The 23,747-nt window shown below is 43.9% G+C and overlaps 1 protein-coding gene across 9 annotated transcripts in view; it reads left to right on the top strand.

Moving 5' to 3' along the window:
* Window positions 1-23,747, top strand: part of HDAC5 (histone deacetylase 5) — a 962,367-nt gene that overhangs the window by 301,946 nt on the left and 636,674 nt on the right. For 4 of the 9 annotated variants that reach the window (XM_069237853.1, XM_069237855.1, XM_069237854.1 and 1 more), the window contains exon 4: window positions 7,743-7,814. The exons of 2 other annotated variants lie outside the window; for them this stretch is intronic. In XM_069237853.1, the coding sequence (XP_069093954.1) occupies window positions 7,743-7,814 (72 nt within the window). Of the gene's footprint in view, window positions 1-7,572; window positions 7,815-23,747 lie in introns of those variants that run through there. 3 more of the 9 variants (XM_069237858.1, XM_069237852.1, XM_069237850.1) reach the window with 1 other exon arrangement.

Here is a 23,747-nt window from a genome sequence, read left to right as displayed (position 1 = left end):
ATTTATATAGCACACAGCTTCTTTCAAACATTACGCCTTTTTTTTGGCCTGAAATTTCTACTCAGCATTTTGTCACATAGCTCTGTCCCATATACTATCTAGCCCAGCCATCATTTTCGGTTGTGATATTGGATTCCAAACTAGTTGAGATGGAGGGAGAGCATGACCGTGGGGTAAGGGAAAATGATTCCCCTACACTACGTTTGCTCTGTCCCACACAGTACTTCTCTCAGGGAATATGTTGTGCTGCAACCTTGAGGTCTACAGATAGCGAGCAAGGATAACTATTTCATGAGTTATTTCTCCACTTTTACTTCTACGCTGTCGTTGGTTTGCTGTCTCTTAGTGTTAGGTTGTGGATGGTGCACATTGATTGTGCACAAGACTGCATGTGAGTATACTTTATCTTTGGTTTGTGGATGGTGCACATAGTTGAGTGTTTACGACCTTGGAGCTGTAAGATGCAGGTTTCACTGCGTTTATTTCAGATTTCTATAAATGTGCTATATATGTGTGCCCCTCCTCCATTTCAGAGCTGTAAGTTGAGTAGTCTGTGATTTCTCAAACAGCATGATCTGGAGCCTTTGCCATATTGAAAGAATGAGGTTGTTGTGTCTAGATTTGCCACACAATAAGACTTAACAATGCCACATAATAAGACTTTACAAACATCATAGTGCTGAACATACTGGTAGCTGTCCCTTTACGTTTTTGATCATGGTCTTCTAAACCAGATGAGGTCGTTTTGGTGAATATTTTGAGCACCCACACAGGCTGTATAATGAGTCTTAGGACTGTGTAGAAAATGCCCTGTACTCCACAGGTCGTATGTCACCACATACTATGGAACGACATTGGACGTCATGACATCATTGCCCCTATGCTGGAAGTACCATTACATCCCAAATTTGGTGGATTTTTTTATTTTATTTTTTTGCCATATTTAACCCCTCATAACATAATTTTCAAGCAAAAGAAAAAACGACTTGAATTTTCTGCATGTCTAGGCCCAGCCTGTATTTAAGAAATTGATAGTCATGTTTTGAGTTTGTTACAGGGCCACTTGCTCTAAGGCCTTAGTAAGGTACAGCAGGTTTGAAATCAGGTGAAGGCTACCTTGGAAATCTGTTTGAGGAATCTCTCAAGGACCAGCCTTAGAGAACCTGAGGTGAGACTAACAGTTTAGCAGTAAAATATTAGACTTGGTCACTTGAAATAGTGAATGTGTATTTTCCACCTATTAGCTGGGTTCAAGTTAAGCCAGGAGTTCGGTTGCTCAAGGAGCATATCCAGAAGAGAAGAACTGGAGATCAGTGGAAATCTACAATTGGATCCGTGGATGGCTGCCTTTTCGAGTTTTGTAATACCTTTCTACTAATATTTGGCAATTTCAACACCAATCCGCATCCTATCGTAGGGAAAGAATTACTATTAGAAGAAGATAACGTCTGGAATATTCCGATCTCCCCCATTGAACGATGCTGAGGTTCAAACAAAGGAGAACTAATTTTTGAAGCCCTAATTGAAGGTGGGATTGGTAAATTAAATGGAAGAACTAAATCAGATAAAGTATCAAAATCTACCTTCCAAGTTGGAAAAAGGCTAAGTATCATTGACTACATGGCAATAAACATTGAAGCTTGGTATTATATCATAGATAATGAAGTAGTGGATAGGATCGAAAGTGATCATGATCCACTGTTAATGGAGATGGTCCATCCTAACACGGGCTCATGGAAAGTTACTCCTTCATATAAATGAAATTGCCCAACAATAGCCTTGAGACCAAATTAGAAAAATATTGCAATGGCAGCCTAGTGCGAACCTTACATTGGCATCCCTAGTGAAATCTAGATGTCATCATTCTCCACGATTTTAGACCTGTCTGGCAATGAGGTTTAACCCTCTTCCTGCAAATATTTTACAATCTTCTAGTACAAACATCGAAGGAAAGAGCTAAGAATGTCAAAAACATTCCAACGGCCACTCAAGGGTGGTTTGAAGATGAGTGCCTAAAATTAAACAAGCATTTTCAATGCAACGGGTCTCGCATTTGCTTGGGTTATAGCTATTAGCGTTGTAAACTCCTAACCAGAATTTTCTTGCCACACAAATTAAAAGAAAAAAAACACAGCGCGATCGCACTATGTGAAATACAGCGCGATCCTGCTGAAACTGAAAACGGAAAAACCAAGTGCGATTGCGCTATGTAAACCACAGCGCGATCGCGCTGCGTGGAAAATAAACAGATAAAGTAGTCCGAAAACCATGTTGAAAACATCAAGCCTCGTATGTTTTTAGTAGTTTAACGATGCTGTGTAGGTGGGCTAAACACCGGAAAAGGCATGACCAATGCATGCCTTTCACAAATGAAAGCAAGCGGATTTTAAAAGGCAAGCCCACGAACCAATGAAAGTGAGTGACGTGACATGGGCATGGTTGGAAGCCCAAAGAGAGATTACTGCAGGGACAGAGCGCTTTGTGCTCCCCCCTAAAAAGGCACTATCACAAGCATTAAAGAATTGGCACTCGAGCAATATCAATGAGCAACAATTCTTAGTTTGTAGGCAACAATACAAGAATTTATTAAGTTACAAAAAGAAGACTTTTCCACATAATCTCTCTGGGGAGACCTCCTTGATGCAATTTCGGCAGTAAATTAAAAAACGTTTGGGAAGTAATTAGGTGGGGATGTGAAGGACCCCAAAAAAATTTGGTATTTAACATCAACCTTCAACTTTGGGTAGATCATTTCTCCGCTCTGTACCGAGAAGAGGATAAGATTACACCTGAAAGTATTAATGATCTAAAAGGTCACAAGCAACTGTTAGAAGGTAGTTACCACAACTCAAGCGAGATAATGCTGCTACTTGAGAACTGTGTGGTAATGACCCAGTGGCCCAAGTTGCCTGAAAATGAAACAACGGCTCAATCAGTTACCAATAGCACTGCTCTGATTAAATCCGAACAAACGTCTATGTTACACCCTGTGGTAAGATGTTAGTGCAAGAATTTCATGAGAAAGAAATTGTGCAAGCCATTCTCTCACAAAAAACGCACATGGCTGCAGGCCCAGATAGAATTTGTTCGGATGTCTATAGTAATCATTTAGCCCTATGGCTACTAGTTTTAACTCGCTTATATAATAGCGTTTGGTCCTTAGAAGAAATCTTGCCCTCATGGAGAAAATCAATAATTGTTACAATACATAAAAAGGAGCCACAGAGATGGTGTGCAACTATATGCCAATTTCACTGCTTGACAGTGTCGGAAATATTTTGCCAAATTGATACAATCTTGGCTAGATCGGTGGATAGAAGAAGGAGATTTTCTATCGCCAAATCAATCTGGTTTTAGGAGGGGCCAAAGCACAATAGGTCAACTCTCTGAAAATGATCTGTTCCAAATATGTCTTCTTAAAAAATTCCCCGCTGTATTTGGTATTTGTCGATCTTCAAACAGCATTTGACCGTGTGGATCACTAAATATTATGGCAACTTCTGACGGAAATGGGTATCACAGGAAATACTCTAAGGTTTTTAATTTTACTACACTCAGGAAACACCACAAGGATCAGATACAGCACGAGAAATGACTACACAGCAGAGATTCCAGTCCAGTGAGGTGTTAAACAAGGGTGTGTTCTAGCTCCAATTCTATTTAACTGTTATATAAATGAAGTGGGTCAAAAACTAAAGAAATTAAACCTCGATGCGCTGTAATTAGCTAATGAACGTATACCTATTTTGCTCTTCGCAGATGATGCCGTATTACTGGCAAGAACAGAGATATCGATGCATCGTCTATTAAAGGGCTTTGAGTCTTTTTGTGAATCAAGGAATTTGACGATCAATGCAAGTAAAACAAAATTTATGATTCTCAACCAAAAACAGAAGTTGCAAGCTACTTTCAGGCTACTAAAATGTCTTTTGACCAAGCAGCGACCTAATGCTACTTGGGATGCAGGGTGGATGATACATTGGCTTGAAACCCACAGGTATACAAAAGCAATATCTCCTTGGCCCAAAAAGCCAGTGCAGTACTTAGATTTGTAAAATCCACGGGGAACCATTCTGTGAGATCCGCACTGTTTGTGTACAAAATGAAAGCAAGGGTTGCTGCATTGTATGTTGCGGAGATCTTAGGATTTAAAAAGATACCAGCAACACAAATAATTGAAAACAAATGTATATGACGACTGGTCTGTCTAGGTCGTGGTACACCTATGGATGCAATAAGAACAGATTTGCAAATGGAAAAAATCGAAGATTATATGGCATTGGCTCCAGTAAGACACTGGATTAGTATTTGGTCCAAGGAGGAATTGAATCGTACTAAGCTGCAATGATAGACATCATGAACTTACAAAAGCATCAAAAGTTGTCTTGGTTCTATCACTTTTCAACTACTTTGGCCGCTATAGGCCTAGAAGAACTATGGTTCCACCCAGAAAAAAATCACAAAACTTAGCCTTGCTGCAGTCATAAAGGCATATTGGGATCATAAGATTCTGAGGATTTGTAATTCATCTAGTCCCTTGTCAAAGCGCTACTTTTTACTCAACCAAGAACTTAAACCAGCTACCTTCTTGGAAAGTATCTATCTTGAAGAAAACAGATCTCTTTATCTTACGTTTTGTATGGGCACGTTACCGGTGATCTCAGTGATCAAAAAGTGGCATCCAGCTCCATCAGGGAGATCTGACCCCTCCCCCTTCGGTGGTTAAGAAACATTAGTTCAGTTTCTTTTATTATGTCATTTTACGATCCAACTTTGAAAACTGTATCTAGGACCACTTTTTAAAAAACATTGTGTTAGGAAATGTAAGGAAGCTGAAGCGCTGTGCATGTGCTCGGATGAAAAAGACATTGTGATGACTGTTTCAGCATATATCTTGGATGCATGGAAATTAAGATCATCATTTCATTTAAAGTTCTCAGCATCCTAATAACTGTAATGTTAATTTTGGGCTTTCTAATCAAACGGTCCTACATGATCAGTTCTAGGACAATTACATCTAATTTAAGCCTTATTATACTTGTATTGAGCCGACTAGTACATTATGTGATAGTCAGTGTGTGATCAGTTAGCCATTGTTGCAAAACATACACATGACTATTTTAGGCGTTCTTAGCTCTGTGTGATGGCATATATGAATGAACTGATCATTAATTATAGTTTTAATTGACAAGTTTATATTTTAACATGCAACTTTTAATGTATTATGAAGTGATGCTTTTTTACTTGTAATTGTGAATTTGTTGTGGCCGGGTAAGCTGACAACAACAATTCTGGAATGAATCTGGTTTAGCAGTTTGAGACAGACATTATGCTGAAAGATTACAGCTGTGATATGAACGTTGTTTCTAGGAGTTGCATAATTTTCACTGGCCTTTTCTTCCTACCTAAATGATGACCCTTTTACTTACGTTATCTGTTCTGCCTTGAACAGACAGTCCACGTCATTTACATGGGCATTGCCACTCCTTTCCTAGGTATTTGCTTTGCTCCTTCCCCCCAGGTCAGTGGCCTGCTCCTCCACCCCTTCTCCCCCAAGGGTCCATGATAACGCCATCTTCTCCTGTGCTGCTAGAGCACGGCTTCTCACCTCTGGTGAAATGGGCGAAGGACTACTGCTCCCCAGCTGCATTACCTGCTGTCTCCTCGAAGATGGATGTGCATGGTCTGCTTCCTCCAACCACAGGTCATGTATCTTATTTCCCCCCCTTCCCACACCACCAAGATACGGCTTAAACCTCCCTATCTACATGGCCTGCTGCTTTTACAACCCTCTACCCTCCTCTTCATAGCTTGACTAGGTGCATGGCTAGCTCGATCTCTCTGATCTGCCTTTCCCTGGACGAAGCGGTCCCTCTGCTACATTAATTCCCAACCACGTGCCCAGCTTGCTTCTCTTGCTCACCTCATCTCTGGACACATGATTTCTCTCTACACTAGCAGAGGTGGGTGCTGGTTTGCGCCCTATTCACTCTCCTTCATTCCATGTCCGTTAACAAGGGCTGGCCCCAGACCTCTTCTCACTCAGTCGTGCCTGTCTTTCTCTCCAACAGATCGTATTTTGCTGCCATTCTCTTCCTGTCTTCCTTCCTCTCATACCGCCTTCAGTTTCATTCTACCTATATTTTCTCCCCAACTTATTTTTAGCGTTTGCCTGCACAGTACGTTCCCTCCCTTGTATTCATTCACACTTTTGCCCTTCTATTTCCCCTATTTCTGTCTTCTTACTCGTTCCCATCTGAACTTTCATTTCACTCTCCTAGTAAAACGTTCATCTTATTCTGTTCACCCTTCATCATGTCATGCCCTTTCTCCCGCCATCTTCTTTCCTACTGAGCCCCTCCGACTCAATCCCTTTACTTGCCTTGCAATTGAGTTTTTAGTTCTACTTTTCTTGTGCCCTTGTTTTTTCCGTTTTTCTTTCCCTGCTTTCGCTTCCCTATTTCTCTTAGTTTTGAAGTTGAACCATTTTCCTGCTCTATCTGATTCTTTTCTTTTTGACTGGTCCGTCTTTTCCCTCTAGGTCCGTCTTTCTATTCTCCAGCACATCTCCCCTCTCCTGCTCTTCTCCTGTTGGCCCTTTATTTTTGTATCGCACTTTACCCAGAACCTTTCCCATCTTCCCTGGTCGGAACCTCTCCATCCACCTTCTGGAAGGATGCTTTCTCTTCTCCCGGTCTCGCCGTCGCTTTCCCTACCACCCTTGTCTCTCCAGTTCTCGCCTGCGCGTCTCTCTCTCTCTCTCTCTTTCTCTCTCTTTCTCTGTCTCTCTCTCTCGCTACCTCTGACTGAGGCGGCCTCCCTGGCCCAGTGGTCACGAGGGAGCTGTCTATTGGCTGCCTGTGTTTGCATGAACAATCCTTATTCCCCGAGCATGCTCCGTCTATTTATAGCGGGCTCCTCCCCCGGTTCTATTTCAGTCTTGCTGGGCCTTGCAGGCTGGTTGTTTGGCAGTGACAGGGAGAGCCCTGGATGCCGGGCTGTACGCGCTTGTGTCTGGTGGTGAAGTCCCTCGGTGGGGGCCCTCGCAGTGGCGCTTGAGGAGTGCTCTCTGTCACCCGCCCCCCCCCCCCCAATCATGCCACACACACATCCCAGGCCCTCGCCGGTGGGAGGGACGGTGCCCATGTAGATCCACCCACGGTGTCGCAGGATCCTGCCGTGGCTCTCTGTCTGCATATAGTTGGACTACTCGCCAGAGCAGCTCAGTCATGTCCCCCCTTGCTCGCATACGCCATGGACCTTTCTTGCCTTCCAGCCTTTCCAGATGTTGGGGACCCCAGTGTTCTTCCTGAAATCGATTCGTTTCGTTCCTGGTCAGGAAGTTAGAGTTTTGATTTGTTCACCTCTCAGTCCATAACACTGGATGCCCATTGTGTGTGTGTGTGCGTTCTCAGTTTGTAGCTGATTGCGTTTTTCCTGGACCGGGGCCTACCCAACCTAGGTGATACTTCTTGCTGGACCATGGGCTGCCTTGCCTGATAGGCCCTTCTCCATGGTTTGATCTGTCTGCCATTTACATGAGAAGCACTGAAGCTTTGAGGTGCTGGGTCTGAGTACCTGGATGTGAAGTGAGACTGACTGGGTAGAAAAGGTGGACAGGCCTGCTGCCCACTCTTCAGTGGCAATTGGGAACCCATTTGGCATGCTGTTAATGCCCAAGGCAACGGGGCTGGCCGAAATGCTTCAGACTATTTACGAGAGTGAATCCTATTTCTCCTCAGATGGGGTTTCGGGACGGGAGCAGCAGCTGGAACTGTTATCGCGGTCTCAGGTTCACACCCTGCCAGTGACAGGTAAGAAAGCACTCTTTGCCATACTTTGGTATATGGTTGTTATTGCTCACAGTCAGTAATCGGAAGATAGTGCCTGTAGGAATGGCAGTTGTCTAGCTTTTTGTGAGGTGTTCGCACACATCTGCACTACACCTTAAGCCTGACGTATGTTACTTGCCTACTCATCACTTACTTTGTCTACTGCTAAAATAATACATAGCTTAGATATTGCAGCTCAAACCTGCGCCTCCCTTGCTATTTCAGGAGTATCACCTAATAATACTATTCCAATGACTTAGATTTCTGGTGTTCCTTTTTCTGTCCTGCAGTTCCAGCACTGACACCAACATGACTCTCAGTGCACTGGAAGTCAGACCAGTAATTCCCCACTCATTGAACTTTGAATACCCAGCTCTCCTTGTGCATCTCAGTTTGATATACAAGGTTCTTATGTGTTTCTCTTTTTCTCTCTCAACCCTAATTTTCTTATACACTGCTCTGTTTTGCTGGTGCTGAAACTCCACATGTTGGTCACAGTCCAATCCTTCTGGCCCGCTCCATGTATTTGAGAGGCTCTACCCATCACATCCAAACGAGCTTCTAATAGAACGGAGTCCTCAAAGGATCTGCCAGCGGAGCTTCAGATCCAGGATTGAGGCAGTTGGAAGACTAATTCCTGCCCAGAAGCTCCTTTGCCTTCCACAGTAGGACACAGTTTTGGCCAGAAGCTCCCTTGTCTTCCTCTGTAGGACACAGTCTTGACCAGAATCTCCCTTGGCTTCCACTGTTGTGTACTCTCTTGGCCAGTAGGACACGATCTGGACCTAAAGTTCCCTTGGATTCCATTGTAGGAGCCAGGACACAGCTATACTTAAATCATAGTCATGACCTGCAAAATCTCCAGCTGTTCCCTTACTGATGCCCTTAGCACATACAGCAGGCCATGTCTGGTTTTACTGGCAGCTGCTTCCACTGCAGTGTGTCACTATTTTTTCAATACTGCTTTGCATTGTTCTTTTGCGCCAGTAGTCCATTGAAATACTGGTAGTGTAGTATCTTCGAAAGTGGGCCTTGACCACGTGTTGTGACTTCTATTATTAAAATATTTTGCTTGGTAGTTGACCCTGCCATTCGTGTCAGTCAGTTGCATCTAGCCAGTGCCTTAGTGAGAATTTGCAGATTGCACAGTTCACGTTTATTGGGGCACTTCGGATGTGCAAGTTCGAAGGTCAGCCTCGGTGTGGTTAGTATTCAGTGAATGGCTGTCGTCTCTGGGCTTGTGGTGTGCATTTATACATGAATCTGTGCATTGGAATTCGTTTAGTGGAAACCTAGCTGGGCAGTCATGGCTTACTGCATTCATGTACATCGATTTAGACGTATACATGTGTTAAGCTATTTACAAATTGTTAGGATTTAAACATATCTACAGTTTTAGGCAGAGAGAGATTAAGGCCCTCTTTACATCAGGAGCCCGGGTAACTGTTGTTACCTCACATTTCTCAATTATGAGTTTTGCGATAAATATAGACAGGTTCAAACCTACTGATATGGGGGGTGCAATGTCTTGATTTGTACCGGAACATGAGGATTTTGTTTTAATTAGCACCGCAGTTTGCATGTTATTCCTCCCATAAAACTAGTAACGGGTGCTGTTTTTCACAGCAAATGAATTCTGACTCTGCCGAGTCGGATTTTATCAGGTGTGATAGATTTCACAACATTTACCAGGCAGCTCGTCATAAAGACCCATGTAATTTGACCAGGATCACAAGATTTTCAGTGCAGCGGAGCCAGGATTAGAACCTTTCCCTCTGGTGCCAAAGTTGGCAGATTACTTGCTAATGGTCTTCCTCTTGATGCATCAGATTGGCTTATTTAACTCCTAACTACTCGTTGACTTTGCCGGACTGAGAGAGGTTGCCCAAAGGCCTGAAGAGGGCGAGCTCCTGTATTCATAGGTCATGCGTGAAAGTGACGTCTCAGAAGTTATCGTACACCGGTTTGGCTGCACCCTCTGAACACCGGGGGCGTTATTTTGTTTCTTCCTGCGTCTACGTGTATGTATGACGCTTCCTGGCGCTCTGTCGCAAGTTGTCTCACTGTAATCGATGATAGATCTTTCTGTCCATGCTCACTTGTATAGCACGCGCATGAAAGACCCAGCTCGCTCGTAAAACTCCCAGCTCGCTCCTAACATAACTGTTATTGGTGGGCATGAAGAGAAGCGACTGTCGCGTTAATACCACAGTGCGTCAAGTGGGAGGAGAGCCAAAGGCTTCCTTTTCTGCAGATGGTACTGCATTTCAGAATTTAAAGCCGAATATTCATTCGTTGTTCGTCGTGTGAGAATTCTGGTGCACACCACAGTGTCGGGGATTCTGGAGCATGTTTGCGTTTCAGAATGTGGCCTCTTTCCGGCCTGTTGAGGTGCCCTGTTCTGCTCTGTGCCGTGGTGAGGCGCACAGGCGTGTTTAGACTGAAGCCCAGGTGCGGTTGTGTAATACCCCACGACCCCTACTGGCCGAAGAGCCCCCTCCTCGACCCCCCCTCCCCACCCATCTTTATTCGCCTCCTCCCCCACTCCAGCTCTCCTCTTCAGAGTCTGGATGCGCCGCGCCCTCTGGCCCCAGACGGTAGCAGCAGGCTTTCCAGACGTGCGCGCTGTCCGTATTAATATCGTCTCCGCGGCTATTTCGGTACCCGAGTCCCGGCTCGGCCTTTCGCTTAATTCAGCTCTGTTGGCATGAAATTGGCGGGCGCCTCTTCCGGGTGCCAGTGACTAAGAATACTGCCCGACTATTTTTGGAAGTGGCTGCTCAAAACACTTTAATATTGTCACCTGGGTAGTAACAGGATCTTGCAAAACACTACCGCAGTCTGTCCCGCAGCGCACCAATCTCCCTTCATCCCCAGCATTTCATTACAAACAAACTGGAGTTAACTCTACCACGTGTTTTACATCACCTCCACCCCTTCTATTTATTGCTCAGACCTTCCATTTGTTCCCCCCCTCCCACCATCTTTCTCAGGCTTTCCTCTTCCCACTCGTAGGTAGGTGAGTTTACTGTATGTATTAGCATTACAATATATGCTATAGTTTCTAAAATAAGAGATTAAATACCCATAAATTAATCACTTTTGATACATATTATAAACAATTGATCATTAAAAACAAGAAGCACATAAAATAGTTCAAGAGAAATACATCAGGCTACTTAAGCAAAGCCTCAGAATTTAATTAAAGCACTAATAACAGCTTTTTTGAGACACGCCATGTTGAGGAAGACAGATGCTGGTTGGACTGTTACTCAAGGACTAGTGTATTTGGAGGACTCGTGTATTTGGATGTTGGGCATCAAAAGATGCTGATGCGTCAACTTTCAGTGTAATTGTGGATATAGAGTGATCCATAAATGAGGTAGAGTTTGTTAACCTGTGAACATATTATTTAGAATTTGTGAGATTATGGCAACAGATGGATTTTACCCTGAAGAAGTCCCTTTGTTTCTTCAGTATGAAACTCGTTGGCTGCATTTCTCATCTCGTTGTGTAAAGAAATAAAGGATACCTTTTGGAAATATATACTGAGTGTATTGCACTAATGCCGTTTTTGGATTAACTTCGTTTTAAATATTTGAATGGATTTAGCTTGTGGTGTCCCTTTTTGCTACATTTTCTACTTTTACCTATATAGTCTATTATTGAGGCGTTATGAAAACTGACCAGCGGACTCAGATTTAGTTCTACCCTAGGATTGCTATGTGGAATAGCTACTCTTAGGTTAAGGAGTTGTTTGATAGGGGACATGTACGTTTTTTCCAGTTTGGTTAGTGTTTTGGGATTAAAGATGGCGAAGCATAAAGTAGCAACGGAATAAGTTTGGCCATTAATTCTGTGACCGATTGAGTAATATCTCTTCCTCAAAAGATTTCGACAAATCTGCAAATTACTTTAGTGATGGTTGTTTTTTTTTATTCCTGGAGAATGTGTGCTCTAACCATGAAAGTTTTGCGTTGTCAGTCACACCTAGATACACATGTATGTCAAGCTGCTCTACTGTTGTATTCCCAGAAGTCAATGTTATAGGTTTTAGTTTCTTCCCAAATGTGGTCATTTTACTTTTTGAGTAATTAAATTGAAGTTTGTTTGGAGAGCTGATTTTTCAGGCACTTTGTGGGTTAGTGAAAAATCACGATGCCTTTGGCAGAGGCCTAGTGAGTGAGTAATACACTCGTTTTTGATCTTCGGTGGCAAACCTCCTGAACCCTTCAGACAAAATGGCAAATTGGAGATGATTAAGGAGAATACTAAAGGTACCAGACACAATCTTGTGTTAAGCCATTAAATTTTTGCATTTTGTTGAAAATGTATTGAAAGTTAATTTGATTCTGACCCAGGTATCGTTGTGTAACTCTATTATAACATGAAGTAAAGATGGATCTATTCCCCGGTTTATTAATTTGTGCGAAAGCTGTTGTTGATTGATCCTATCAAAACAGAGCTGTAATCGATGAGGCAGGCATAAAGAGTAGAGTTCTTACTAGTTGCCTTTGTAGGGAGTATTATTAAAACCACAATGGTAACTAAAGTTGGAAAACCTGCACAAAATCCCACTTGAGTGAACTGTATTAGTCTGTTGTCATTTATCCAGGTTTCAACTGCTTTGTGCTTACCATCTTTTTCTTTGTTGCCTCCTTTTCTCTTCGGTTCCCATCGATCTCCACTCTCACCATCCCTCACGTCCTCAGTCCCCTTTTCACCATCCTTCCCTTCCCTTTCACCACCCTCAAGTACTTTATCCTCCACTATGCTGCTTCAGCCCTCCACCTCTTCCCTGTCCTTCCCACTCCCCCATCTCTCTCCTTCCTCCTCTGTGCGTCTCTAATTGTTTTATCCACTCCAGTCTCTCTTCTCCTGCTCCCCTGCTTCTGCCCCCCGGTTTGCACTTACCGTCCTTCCCCTCCCTCCCTCCTTCCCCTCCGTTGCTCCATGCCCCTTCAGCCCTAACCCAGCCCTTCTTGCGCCCTTTCTTTTCACTCCTCACACGTCTAAGTGAGCCCAGTCTGTTCCTGGAAAGCCAGTGCGCTGTACTTCTGGAGATGCACTGAGATCAGAGCCCCTATAGGCGATGAAGGATGAGAACCGAAAGGACTGTGGGAAGGTGGGGTTAATCTTGGTAGTGTCAGGTGTGGCCCAGTAGGGTTTCTGCGGATCCTATTTGAGATGCGGTGCTGGAGACTTGCAGACATTCCTCGATTAAGCGGACACAATGTATTTATTGCATTGTAATGCTATTGTGTGATGTTATGATGTCCTGACTGGATGTGCGTCAGCGTTCTTTGTTGTTATTGTAATGGTTGGAAGTTGCCTTGGGAGATGCTGTGGGTACATTGGTAATGGTCATGTTGTATAGAGGCCATCAAATTAAAAGAGAGAGCCAAGGGTCCGCTCTGGCACTAAGCTCGTGCCCGAGACGATCCTGTAAAATACTCGGCATATAAATAGTGCAACATACACCATGTTATAAATAATATAAGGTGTCTTTAAAAGATATATTTCTTTAACACGCATACATCAGGTTATATCCCTGAATTGAGAAGTATTTAGTAAAAACAAGAGTTTTTTAAAACATACACTAAGAAACATTGCTGTCCCATTCTCATGGCTTAACCTGTTAGTGAACATGGAGGCAAGCCAGTTGCCATGTGTATCCTATATGTGGCCTAGATTTTTATTATAGATGGAGCAACGTTATACGATATTAAATCAAACAGTGCACATCCAGAACTAATGTATTTGAAGGCACTTTCATGTATGACCATGAATAAAAAGAATGCTTGATGAAATAATGCCTTTGCATACGATCACAGAGACTAGCCAAGCAGAAAATCAGGGATTAATCTCAGGTTTCCTGACTTCACACTATGCAGTTCAGCCACTAGATGGATATCTTCTTTCTGACATCGAAGGTTAATGCTTTGGCCTTAATTTTTGGAGGATAATATCAAACCGCGGGTGACAGTTTTACAGAGAGTGAACCTTTCCCAAATACTTAGCAGCGCTCCAAAAAATACACAGACTACTTAACACGTTTTTTCCCCAGCATAGAATCTCCCTATGTCGGGATTCGCAGGATGCTGAGCTGAGGCCTGGATTCAACCCTTATTCCAAATGATGCATGCCGTGCAGTTGTAGTCACATTACAGGCGACTTGGCCTAGAGGTTCCAAGAAGAACTTGAGGTGAGCCAAAGTTGGGCTCCTGCCTCGAGCTTTCAGTGGGTCGCTAACCAGAGACGTTTTATGGTATGGACAAAGTGGGCTTTGACCCAGGGCCCCAGTCTTCAGGGGGCCCATGTTAGAGCCAGCTTTGTTCTGCAAGGAGTCTTGTCCTGATGCCCTTGATTAATTCTTAAACAGTTAGTTTTAAATACTGTTTTTTCACTATATTTTAATGTGGGTGATGTGTGAGTCTATTACAGACATTTTGCAGAGAAATGTTGAATATATGTTTCATGTAACAGCCAGCACCATCCGTGACCTGGCCAAGGAAGCAATGAAAGAGCTGAATTAGTGAAGAGATGCACACTGAAGCATTCTAGTATGCTTCAGGGACCAGAGTTTCTAAAAACTCCAGTCTGTGGATGTTCTGGCCGCGCAAATGGAGTAGGTTATGGGTCAGATGTCCGAGCATGGCTGTCAGAGCTGACGTGAATTGGCCTATCTTGACCTTTTGGCAGCTACCTTAGTCCTCTAGCAGGAAGCTCTACATACACGGCATTTATGTGGCTTTATGGTGGTGGTCGACAAAGTGCATTGCAACACTCGGAGCCCTCCAAGCTCAGGAATGGCTTTTATTGTTGATTTTGTTATACTATCGTACAATTTTATTTTTAATTTGAAAACGTTGATTTGACTACAAAGTGTATATTGTAGGCATTCTTTTACATCTGGCATCATTATACTAGGATCTCCTTATCAGCTGGCCCAGTAAGTCCTTGTATAAGCATTCTTTTGTGTCCACCCACAGGTTCATCATAATTTGTAGTGTTTTGAATCACTGGTACATAGCACTTTTTGCTTAAATTCATTTCTCACTGCGCTGTTTGTATTGTTAATATATTCTCCCCCATTACTGTGGCATTCTGTATGTGAATAGATGGTGTTGTGAGTCGAATGTTCCCTGCATGATGAACAAGTCTGTACCTCTGCCCTGAGTGTTCGACTAAATGCAAAACTGGTATCCTGACTTTTATTTTGCACCTGGTGACTTGCTAATCTAACATCTGCCCAGAGACCTAGGTCTCTCCCTGGTAATGTGAGTTCCCGAGCCTGTTCTGTCACCTGGAGGGATGCACAAAGCATTCCCTTGTAGTGGGCAATGGACTACTGTCTATGCCATAGTTGCATCACATAAAATGCTTGTGACGGTGCACTGTGTTATTTAACTCTGTAGCGTTTCTCTGTGTTGAGAAGATGCAGCCTACTAGGTCCCCCTGTGTAAATTGCAACTGTTGTGTAAAACTCAGAAGCTTATGCTGGCATTCCATGTGTAGTGAGTGTGTAGCACATGTATGGTAGTGGACTCTGTCTGTTGTATGAGTCTGACTACTGGGGCCAGTGGCATTCATTTGAAGTGCAGTTGGTTTTAACAATGCACAAGATGGACGATGACATCAGCGTTCCTCAGACAATAAAAGTGTATTTCCTATATTCCTTTTAGATGGAGACACAGATAATGAAGTGAGGGGTGATGGCAACAGGACTACCCTTAGAACTTCAACGAATAACTGTTCGCAAAAAACTGCTGATTAGTATTTTCTTGAGCAATGCCATTAGGTAGATGGTAGGCGTAAGATTGCCATTACTCTTGAAAACCTGGCGTGGGTCACTGCTTGAATATGAGTGATTCAATGCAGATGCGTATCACCGATCATCTCCATGAACATGGCCCCAAATGTGGCTGCTGGCGCATTCCTCCGCCTCTGCCCCCAAGTGTGGATCCTGTGCATGAGGGGCAAGACCTCATCAGCTACATACAGGGCATTTCTGTGGCTAGCAAAGTTTAGACTAATGATTTCAGAGGCAGTGGTTGACTAAGTGCTTCAATTACCAGCAGGTAAAATGCAAGATTTTTTCTGCAACAGGGACAAGAGACTAACCGTGCGTCGACAAGTCTGCCACACAGGATACCTGGCTGCAGAATAGTAGCTACAGTACTGGCAATTCCATTATTCAGTGGTTGTCAGTGATGCTTGAACTACACACTGTACTAGTAGATTGAAGCTACCTGTAGCTGCACGATCACGCTCTGATTCCTGACTTTAATGTAGTCTGTAAGGAAAAGAAGTCACTGATCTTGGGCTGAATAGAAATGGGCTCTTTGTAAAAAGACAAGGTGCTGTGCCTGGTGTTAGCATTCTAGACCATTCACAGGTGACTGCCCCTAAAATACTCTGAAATGGTCCATCCTCCCAAAAATCTGCTTTGATATTAAGGCCAGTTTGGCAGCCTCAGCCTCCAAGTACTACAAAGTGGCATAGGTTTCTCAAGACAAAGAAAGGAGGTTCTTACGGACTTGGAGTACCCGAGGTTATTACTTGTGATTGAAGACCATGGTTTGCAAGTCTCATATGCTAAACTTTGCTAATCTCCTTTTTTCACCCCACCTACCACTCTTGTACGACTGTACATGTTGAAAATTCTCTGCTGTTTCATCCACCACAGACTTTGGTGTGCTGTCACTAGAGAATGTGGCGGGTGTAGGAGGGGAAGGTAAGGTGCACAAAGAATAAGAGCATAACTCCATAACCCTTATGCTGTGCCTGATGGCCCATAACAGCAGTACACGTGTTTTTATGTGGAACTGGATCATTGACTCAGATGACCTTATTTAGCGGCTTGAGCTCGCTTGTGAGTAAGAGATTCCCTGGAGTGCTGGGGTGCGCTAATAATCCTGGTGCTGCAGCAAAGGCCTTGCCACGAGGGTCCATCACTAATTAACTCAAGCAAAGGGCAGTTTAAGGCGGTGGGTCACTCAAGAGGCCTTAGGAGAGGTTACTTGAAGGTTTGATGGAGCCAGTGGGGTCTTTAACTTAGCAGAAGTATAGCGCAGGATCACTGCTCCACATGCGGTTTATGGCCACAGATGTGAAGTAAGCCCCTTCCTTATTGAAACTTGCCTTCTTTTTTTATATATGAGTTTCACGTTGCTTTTTAGGTCGAGCGTAATCGTACAACCTCTTGTATACTTTAAGTATACTTTTTTCTGTGGGCTTCCAGCTATTTAATTTGTTAGTTTCAATGTAATTTAAAAAGCCTTGCTTGCTAGTGGTTAGTCATGCCACTTTGTCCCTCCTTCATCTGTGTGGGAGCAGGGACCAACAACTGTATAAGTACGCTTTGTCCTGTTTACCTGGTCTGTAGGGGACTTTTTTTAACTGTGTTTCCTGCTCCTTTCGAGGCAAGCTTCCCTTTTCATTTGCAGAGCATTCTTGCTCTGAGCTTAGCTGTAAACAAGGCTATATATCAGGCTGTTATCTTGGTCACATTTGGTCTTTGTGAGTTCACTGCACCCTCCCTCAGCTGCCTGGCTCACACCCTTCCTTGGCTTGGATTTTCTATACCAAGTGTGCCTGCCTGTTGCTTATAGCCTAGGCACCTAGCTCTACCAGGGTTCCACAATCCGTAGCGACAGTGCCCACTTCTGCTCCATACTGGGGTCCAATTCGCACCTCCATCAGTGCACCTCAGTTCACACACTCCAAGCCCTCAGCCATGCCAGAGCCAGGAACCCCACATGCACTGCCAGAGCACATCAGTACTTCCAGTCTTTTCACTCTGTTGCTCTAGTACTGGGACCTCGGGCGCAGCTCCATCAGTGTACCTCAGTTCACACACTCTGAACCCTCAGCCGGGCCAGTTCCAGGAACCCCACAACCGCTGTCTGCCAAAGCACCTCAGTTCTTCCACTCACTGCACTCTGCTGCTCCAGTACTGGGATCTTGGGCGCAGCTTCATCAGTGCACCTCAGTTCACACACTCCGAGCCCTCAGACGTGCCAGGTACCCCACACACTCTGTCTGCCAGAGCACCTCAGTTCTTCCAGTCCGTACACTCTGCTGCTTCAGTACTTGGACCTAGGGTGCAGCTCCATCACTGCACCTCAGTTCACACATTCCAAGCCCTCAGCTGTGCCTGGAACCCCACATGCACTGTCTGCCAGGGCACCTCTGATCTTGCAGTCAGTGCACTCTATTGCTCCAGTACCGAGACTTCGGGCGCCGCTCCATCAGTGCACCTCCGTTCACACACTCCAAGCCCTCAGCCCTGCCAGTGCCAAGAACGCCACATGCGCTGTCTGCCAGAGCACTTCAGTTCTTGCAGCCAGTACACTCTGCTGTTCCAGTACTGGGACCTCGGGCGCAGCTCCATGAGTGCACCTCAGTTCACACACGGCAAGCCCTCAGCCATGCCAGGAACCCCACATGCGCTGTCTGCCAGAGCACCTCAGTTCTTCCACTCAGTACACTCTGCTGCCAGCCGTGCCAGTGCCAGGAACACCACACGCTTTGTCTGCCAGAACACCTGAGTTCTTGCAGTCAGTACACACTGCTGCTCCAGTACTAGGACCTCGGACGCAGCTTCATCAGTGCACCTCAGTTCACACACTCCAAGCACCTCAGCCATTCTAGTGCCAGAACCCCACACACGCAGTCTGCCAGAGCACCTCAGTTCTTACTTCCACATAGCTTCTTTAACATATCTCACTTCTGACCTTGTGTACCCGTTACTATTCCAGTACTGTAGCCCACATACAACTCTGTCAGTGCACCTCAACCATAACCTGCAGCGCCCCATTATTCCAATAACAGGAATTACACTGTGCTCCGTTTCTCATTCCTCACAGCTGCCTTTCTGTTGTTATTCCAGCACTGGGCCAAGACACAGCTGTCTATACCCCCAATCCTGATCTGAAGCGCCACAGTATTGCTGTATTGGGGTTCACATACAACTCTGCTTATGACTCGGTATGCAGCCTTTCTCTCTTTTTTTTAATATATATATATACATTTTTTTAGATTTTTCTTCCTTTCTTTCTCTGGTGTTTTTCTGATCTTTATCTGTCAATTCACGTTTTACTATAAATCCCTCTTTTCCCGTCTGTATGTGAAAGCTACAAGTTTCTTTTCGGAACCGATGTGTCAAAGTGGTTTTTCCTTTCTGTGTCTGTCTATGGGAAATGTGTGAGTACATACATGCCATGGTTCTTTCGCTGCTTGTTTCTCTTACCATCTTTTTTTGCTCTAATGTTCATCATGGGCAAGCACAAAGCGCTCAGTCCCATTCTGTAATGTCTCTTTGGGCTTCAAACCACGCCCATGTCACGTCAGTCACTTACATTGGTTCGTGGGCTTGCCTTTTAAAATCCGCTTGCTTTCATTTGTGAAAGGCATGCATAAGTCATGCCTTTTCTGGTGTTTAGCCCACCTACACAGCACCGGTAAACGACTAAAAACATACGAGGCTCGCACTTTTCAGCATAGTGTCCGGACTGCTTTATCTGTTTATTTTCCATGCAGAAGCATCGTGCTGCATTTTACATGGTGCGATTGCGCTGCATTTGTTTTTCTTTACCGCTTTAGTGCAGATAGCTCTAACTTGAGCTAATGTGAGACCCGTTGCATTGAAAATGCTTGTTTTTCTCTTTCTCTTCCTACTTCTTCCATTATTTTATCCTGTTTATCTTTTGTTGATTAGCTACCTTCCTTGTCTCACATGTTTGCTCTATTTCTTCTTAGTTGTGTTTTCATTTTCTTGTTCTTTCTTTCCCTTCTTTCTTTTATTTCTTTGCCACCCCTTCTCTTTCTTCATTTTGTCTGTTCCTTTCCCTTCTCTTTTTCTGCCCCATCCGCTTTCACTTCTGAGGCCTCGTTATCTGTGGAGCAACAGGAGACTTGCAGACCTCACTCAACTCTAATTACTGCTGTATTTTCCTGCCGAAAGTCCAGTCAACCATTTTCCTTTCTTACTCCAGGGCCCATGACACTGTTACCACGCCACTTGTCCTCTCCATCTTTACTCCTGACTCTCTCTTTCCTTTCGCCCTTCAATCCATCCCAAATGATATTTTTGTTATAGTGTTTTGATCATTACACTCTAATGCAAAAAATGTATTTCTGATAAAGGTTTATATGATAATTGTATATGTTTTTAGATGGAGGAAGAAGATAAATGGAAGTGTTTTAATTAAATGCTGGGCCACTGGAATTATATGGCAGGAAAAGACAAAAGTATGAGGCAGGGTTGACCAATTTATGTAGTAAGAAAAGTCCAGTTATAAATTTACAATGCCAATAGCTCTAACTCAAGAAATTGCGAGACGTATTGCATTGCAGATGCTTGTTTTGTTTATTTCTAGTTTAGCCTCCATTTCCTTCGCAGCATCAGAAGGGGTAGCCAACTGGAAAGCTATGTAGTGTAGACAAGCGCTTTATAACACTGATGCCACAGGAGAGACATCCATGAATGCATGGTTTCACAACTCCTTTGCCAGATGCAAATGTTTCTTTAAAGAAATATTTTTGTTCCACTTACAAAGTGGTTTGCCTTTTTCGTGCCCATCTTTCAACAGTGTTGGCAAAATATGTGGGGTTCCTTTCACATGGGGAAAAGCTTTCCAACTTTTACTCTTGTTCTTTGTGCTCATTAAGAGCTTCCTCACTGAAGTGAAACATTGCCAGGAGGGGCGTTGTTAAGAGTTACTGGAGAAAGTAGCTGCTCATCCCTACAATTCTCTTTTCATCTTGTGTGATGGATTTAATCTGAGCTGTTTGCAACAAAGTGAATGAGCATCTTTTTTTTATAATTATAGGTTCTAAGTTAGTACCCACTAGCCCTCTGAAAGGTGACATACCAGCAGATGCAGGACATTTCCGAGATCCATCTAGGTGCAAAGTCCTCCTCGCCCCTCTTCCGCGTACACTCAATCGCTGACTGTTCAAGGAGAGCATTGAGCAAGGTGCTTCATGCTTGTTCTCACAACACCTCTTACAGTACAACTTCACAGAATACGGGAGCAAAAATACCTTAGATTAAAACAGGTAAGACAGACTTACATTCCATGCAGTCGCTCAGAGGAGAATAATCAACACCAAACACCCTTCTCACCAGTCCATCTGAGTGACCATAGTTCTGAAATAAGACCTTTATCAATTGAGATGGATTGCTTCGTTCATAGTGAGTTCACGAGCTTAACCATACCCGATCTAAACCACAGCAAAGAAAAGTAGAACCACTGCCAACATTACATTTTGAGGATTCAATTTCTCTTCACAGACCCTGATGAGGCAGGCAGCTTTCAGATTAGCACACAACACCTACTGCACCTTAATTACATCAGACTTTTTCAGAACCTAGAGCTGTTTGAGACAGGCGTCGGAGCAGGATGCATCTTGTATCCAGGCTACATGGGAGATGGCATTTGTGAATCAGAGGGCATATGCGTAGTCCTTTCATGTTGAATGCCTCCCCTCACGCTGGGAGCATGTGGAAGGCAATGTGCCTTCCAGGCACACAGTCATGGGTACATCTGTCCATAACACAAGAAAAATCCCCTCAGGTTTGTGTAAGACATGTAACCCTGTGCTGCTGTTCTTTGCATTTTTGTCACTAATCATACCTATTTACAAACTGACTAGCAGGAACGTCTCTAGTTATTATTACTGCCACACTGACCTTGAAATCTCGTTTCATCAGGTTCTTCAGCAGCGATGCATAATTTGAGCTGATGGGAGCCGGTGCTGGACAGCGACACTCGTTTTTAGGGACCAACACTTATTTTTTCTCATCAGTTATTTCCTGGCAAGAGAGGTAAAACACACAAAAGGGAAAGAAGGAGGAAGAGAAAGATGGAAAAACAGTCATCAAGAGAATAAGCAGGAGCCCGCAAGAGTGAGATAAATGGACAAAGTTTGTCTGGCCAAGGATGAAAGAGGACTGAGGTGGATTAAGGGCTCTGATTTGGGCACCGGCACTCATTATTTTACAAAGCTAAACACTGATCAGCAGCTTCGTTGTCAGGCTTCTTTTAGCCTCCTGATAGCTTCTCATGCACTTGAGCAGGCGGCTGCTTGTCTCTAACAGACTTCTTTTAGAATCAACCACATCTTATTCTGATCAGTCTGGTTTTTCACCTCCAGCAGCAGTTTTACTCCCCTGCGCCCCAACCCCTCCGTAGACATCTTACTAGAGCCTAGAATCTCCCCAACTCAAACTCAAAAGGGCTTTTTCAGGTTGGCGAGTTTCTTGTGACTCTCAGAAGGCCTTCATGCCCAGGTTCCTACAAGACCTCACTATAACGATTTCCCTCTTGTTCTTTAGCCTCACACTGGTTTCTTCTCGCTACACTAGCAGCTGTTACATTGAGTCTATTTGTATTCCTCTTACTACCATTTGTATAGTACTGTAGCGCTTTGGGAATCATGGCGCCTCTTGCAGTTCTGGGGTACATGTTGATTTATGTCATTGTTCTTTTGGCATTGTATTGGGCTGTGTTTCGTATTTAGAAGTATATGAAGAAAAGTGTGTCTGATGTCACACGAGTATGATCTCATCACTGTCACTAAGTGACTTCTATAAGGCAGGAGTATGAAAATAATTTCTTTACTACCGTCCCACCAGAAACTGACATCCTCTCTTTAGTCACCACTTTCTGCATACGGTAATCGCGCGGAACACTCACTCAACCCAGGCTGTACAACTAGCAGCATAATCGCTGACTCGGACACCAAACCACAATATAGCAGTATACCTTTACTTTTCATAGATTTCGGAAGTTGTTGACTTGTACCTGTTTGCAATTTCTGTGCATTAACACGCGGCTTCCTTATGTTTTCATTATAGATTATTTAGTTAAAATGTACAATTGTCAGTCGAAAGTTATGAGATAGATGTAAGGGTGTTTAGGGCATGCAGTGTCACTTGTACTACAGACATGATTAGGATATAGCACGCTAATTATGTGGCAAGTGAGAGTCTTTGAAGAGATGAGGATTCCACTGTAGTTGAACAATAATGAGATCAGCCTCTTCTGCTTAACAACCATTGCCTTAGTATCCATCTACAGGTGACTGAATTTGGCTATCACTTTCACAGTTGACCACCCGTGGACTATGATTTGCTTTTTGAATTTGTCCTGGCAATGTGCATGGAATTTGGAAGCTGCAAGAGTTCACTATAGTTGCTGCTGCAGCTTTTAGTCTAATAACAACTCCTCCTTACAATTTCTGAGTTTAACTTCAACTTGGCAGCACTGAGCAGGATTGTCGGAGCCTTGCTTTCTAAACAGAATTCGTCAAGTCACTTCAAGGCATGTATGACCAGTTCTGAAACACACTCTGTGAAATGGCATAGGCAGGGAGAGGTTGTCCTGCCAGTAAATACATTTGTTTGGGAAATCGTGCGGTCTCTGGAACTTGGTGTTTCCAGTACCGCCAACATCAGATCCCACACCAGATCAACAGGTCTTCCAGTCCTTTTGTGGCAGAGATCACAGGTTGCAAAGACAATGTGCAGGACATCAGGGGCAATGTGCAGTTCAGATCCTCAATCACCAGCAACTGCAAAACCGCTTTGGTGTGTCCTTTCAGCACACAGCAACCTATCAAGAGGCAGGATCCTATATTTCGTAGCCCAGGTCCTGTGTGGTTTAGACTCCGGAGACTTGATGGTTACATTGGACCCAGAGAATGCTTATTGGATGTTCACAAATGTCATGGCAGTGGTTGCTGCCCCCCTTCAGAGGTTGGGGGAACCAGTCTTCTACCTTAACGAATGGCTGTTGAAGGAGGGATTACCCCAAGCAGTTGTCAACCATCTCCAGACGTTGGTGAAGCTTCCCATATTGTTGGGGGTTCTATATTTTTCAGTAACAAAGTGAAGCCCCAACTGAC

The sequence above is a fragment of the Pleurodeles waltl genome, chromosome 6, assembly GCF_031143425.1.
Source record: "Pleurodeles waltl isolate 20211129_DDA chromosome 6, aPleWal1.hap1.20221129, whole genome shotgun sequence".
NCBI lineage: Eukaryota > Metazoa > Chordata > Amphibia > Caudata > Salamandridae > Pleurodeles > Pleurodeles waltl.
This window is presented reverse-complemented; position numbering and strand designations above follow the sequence as displayed.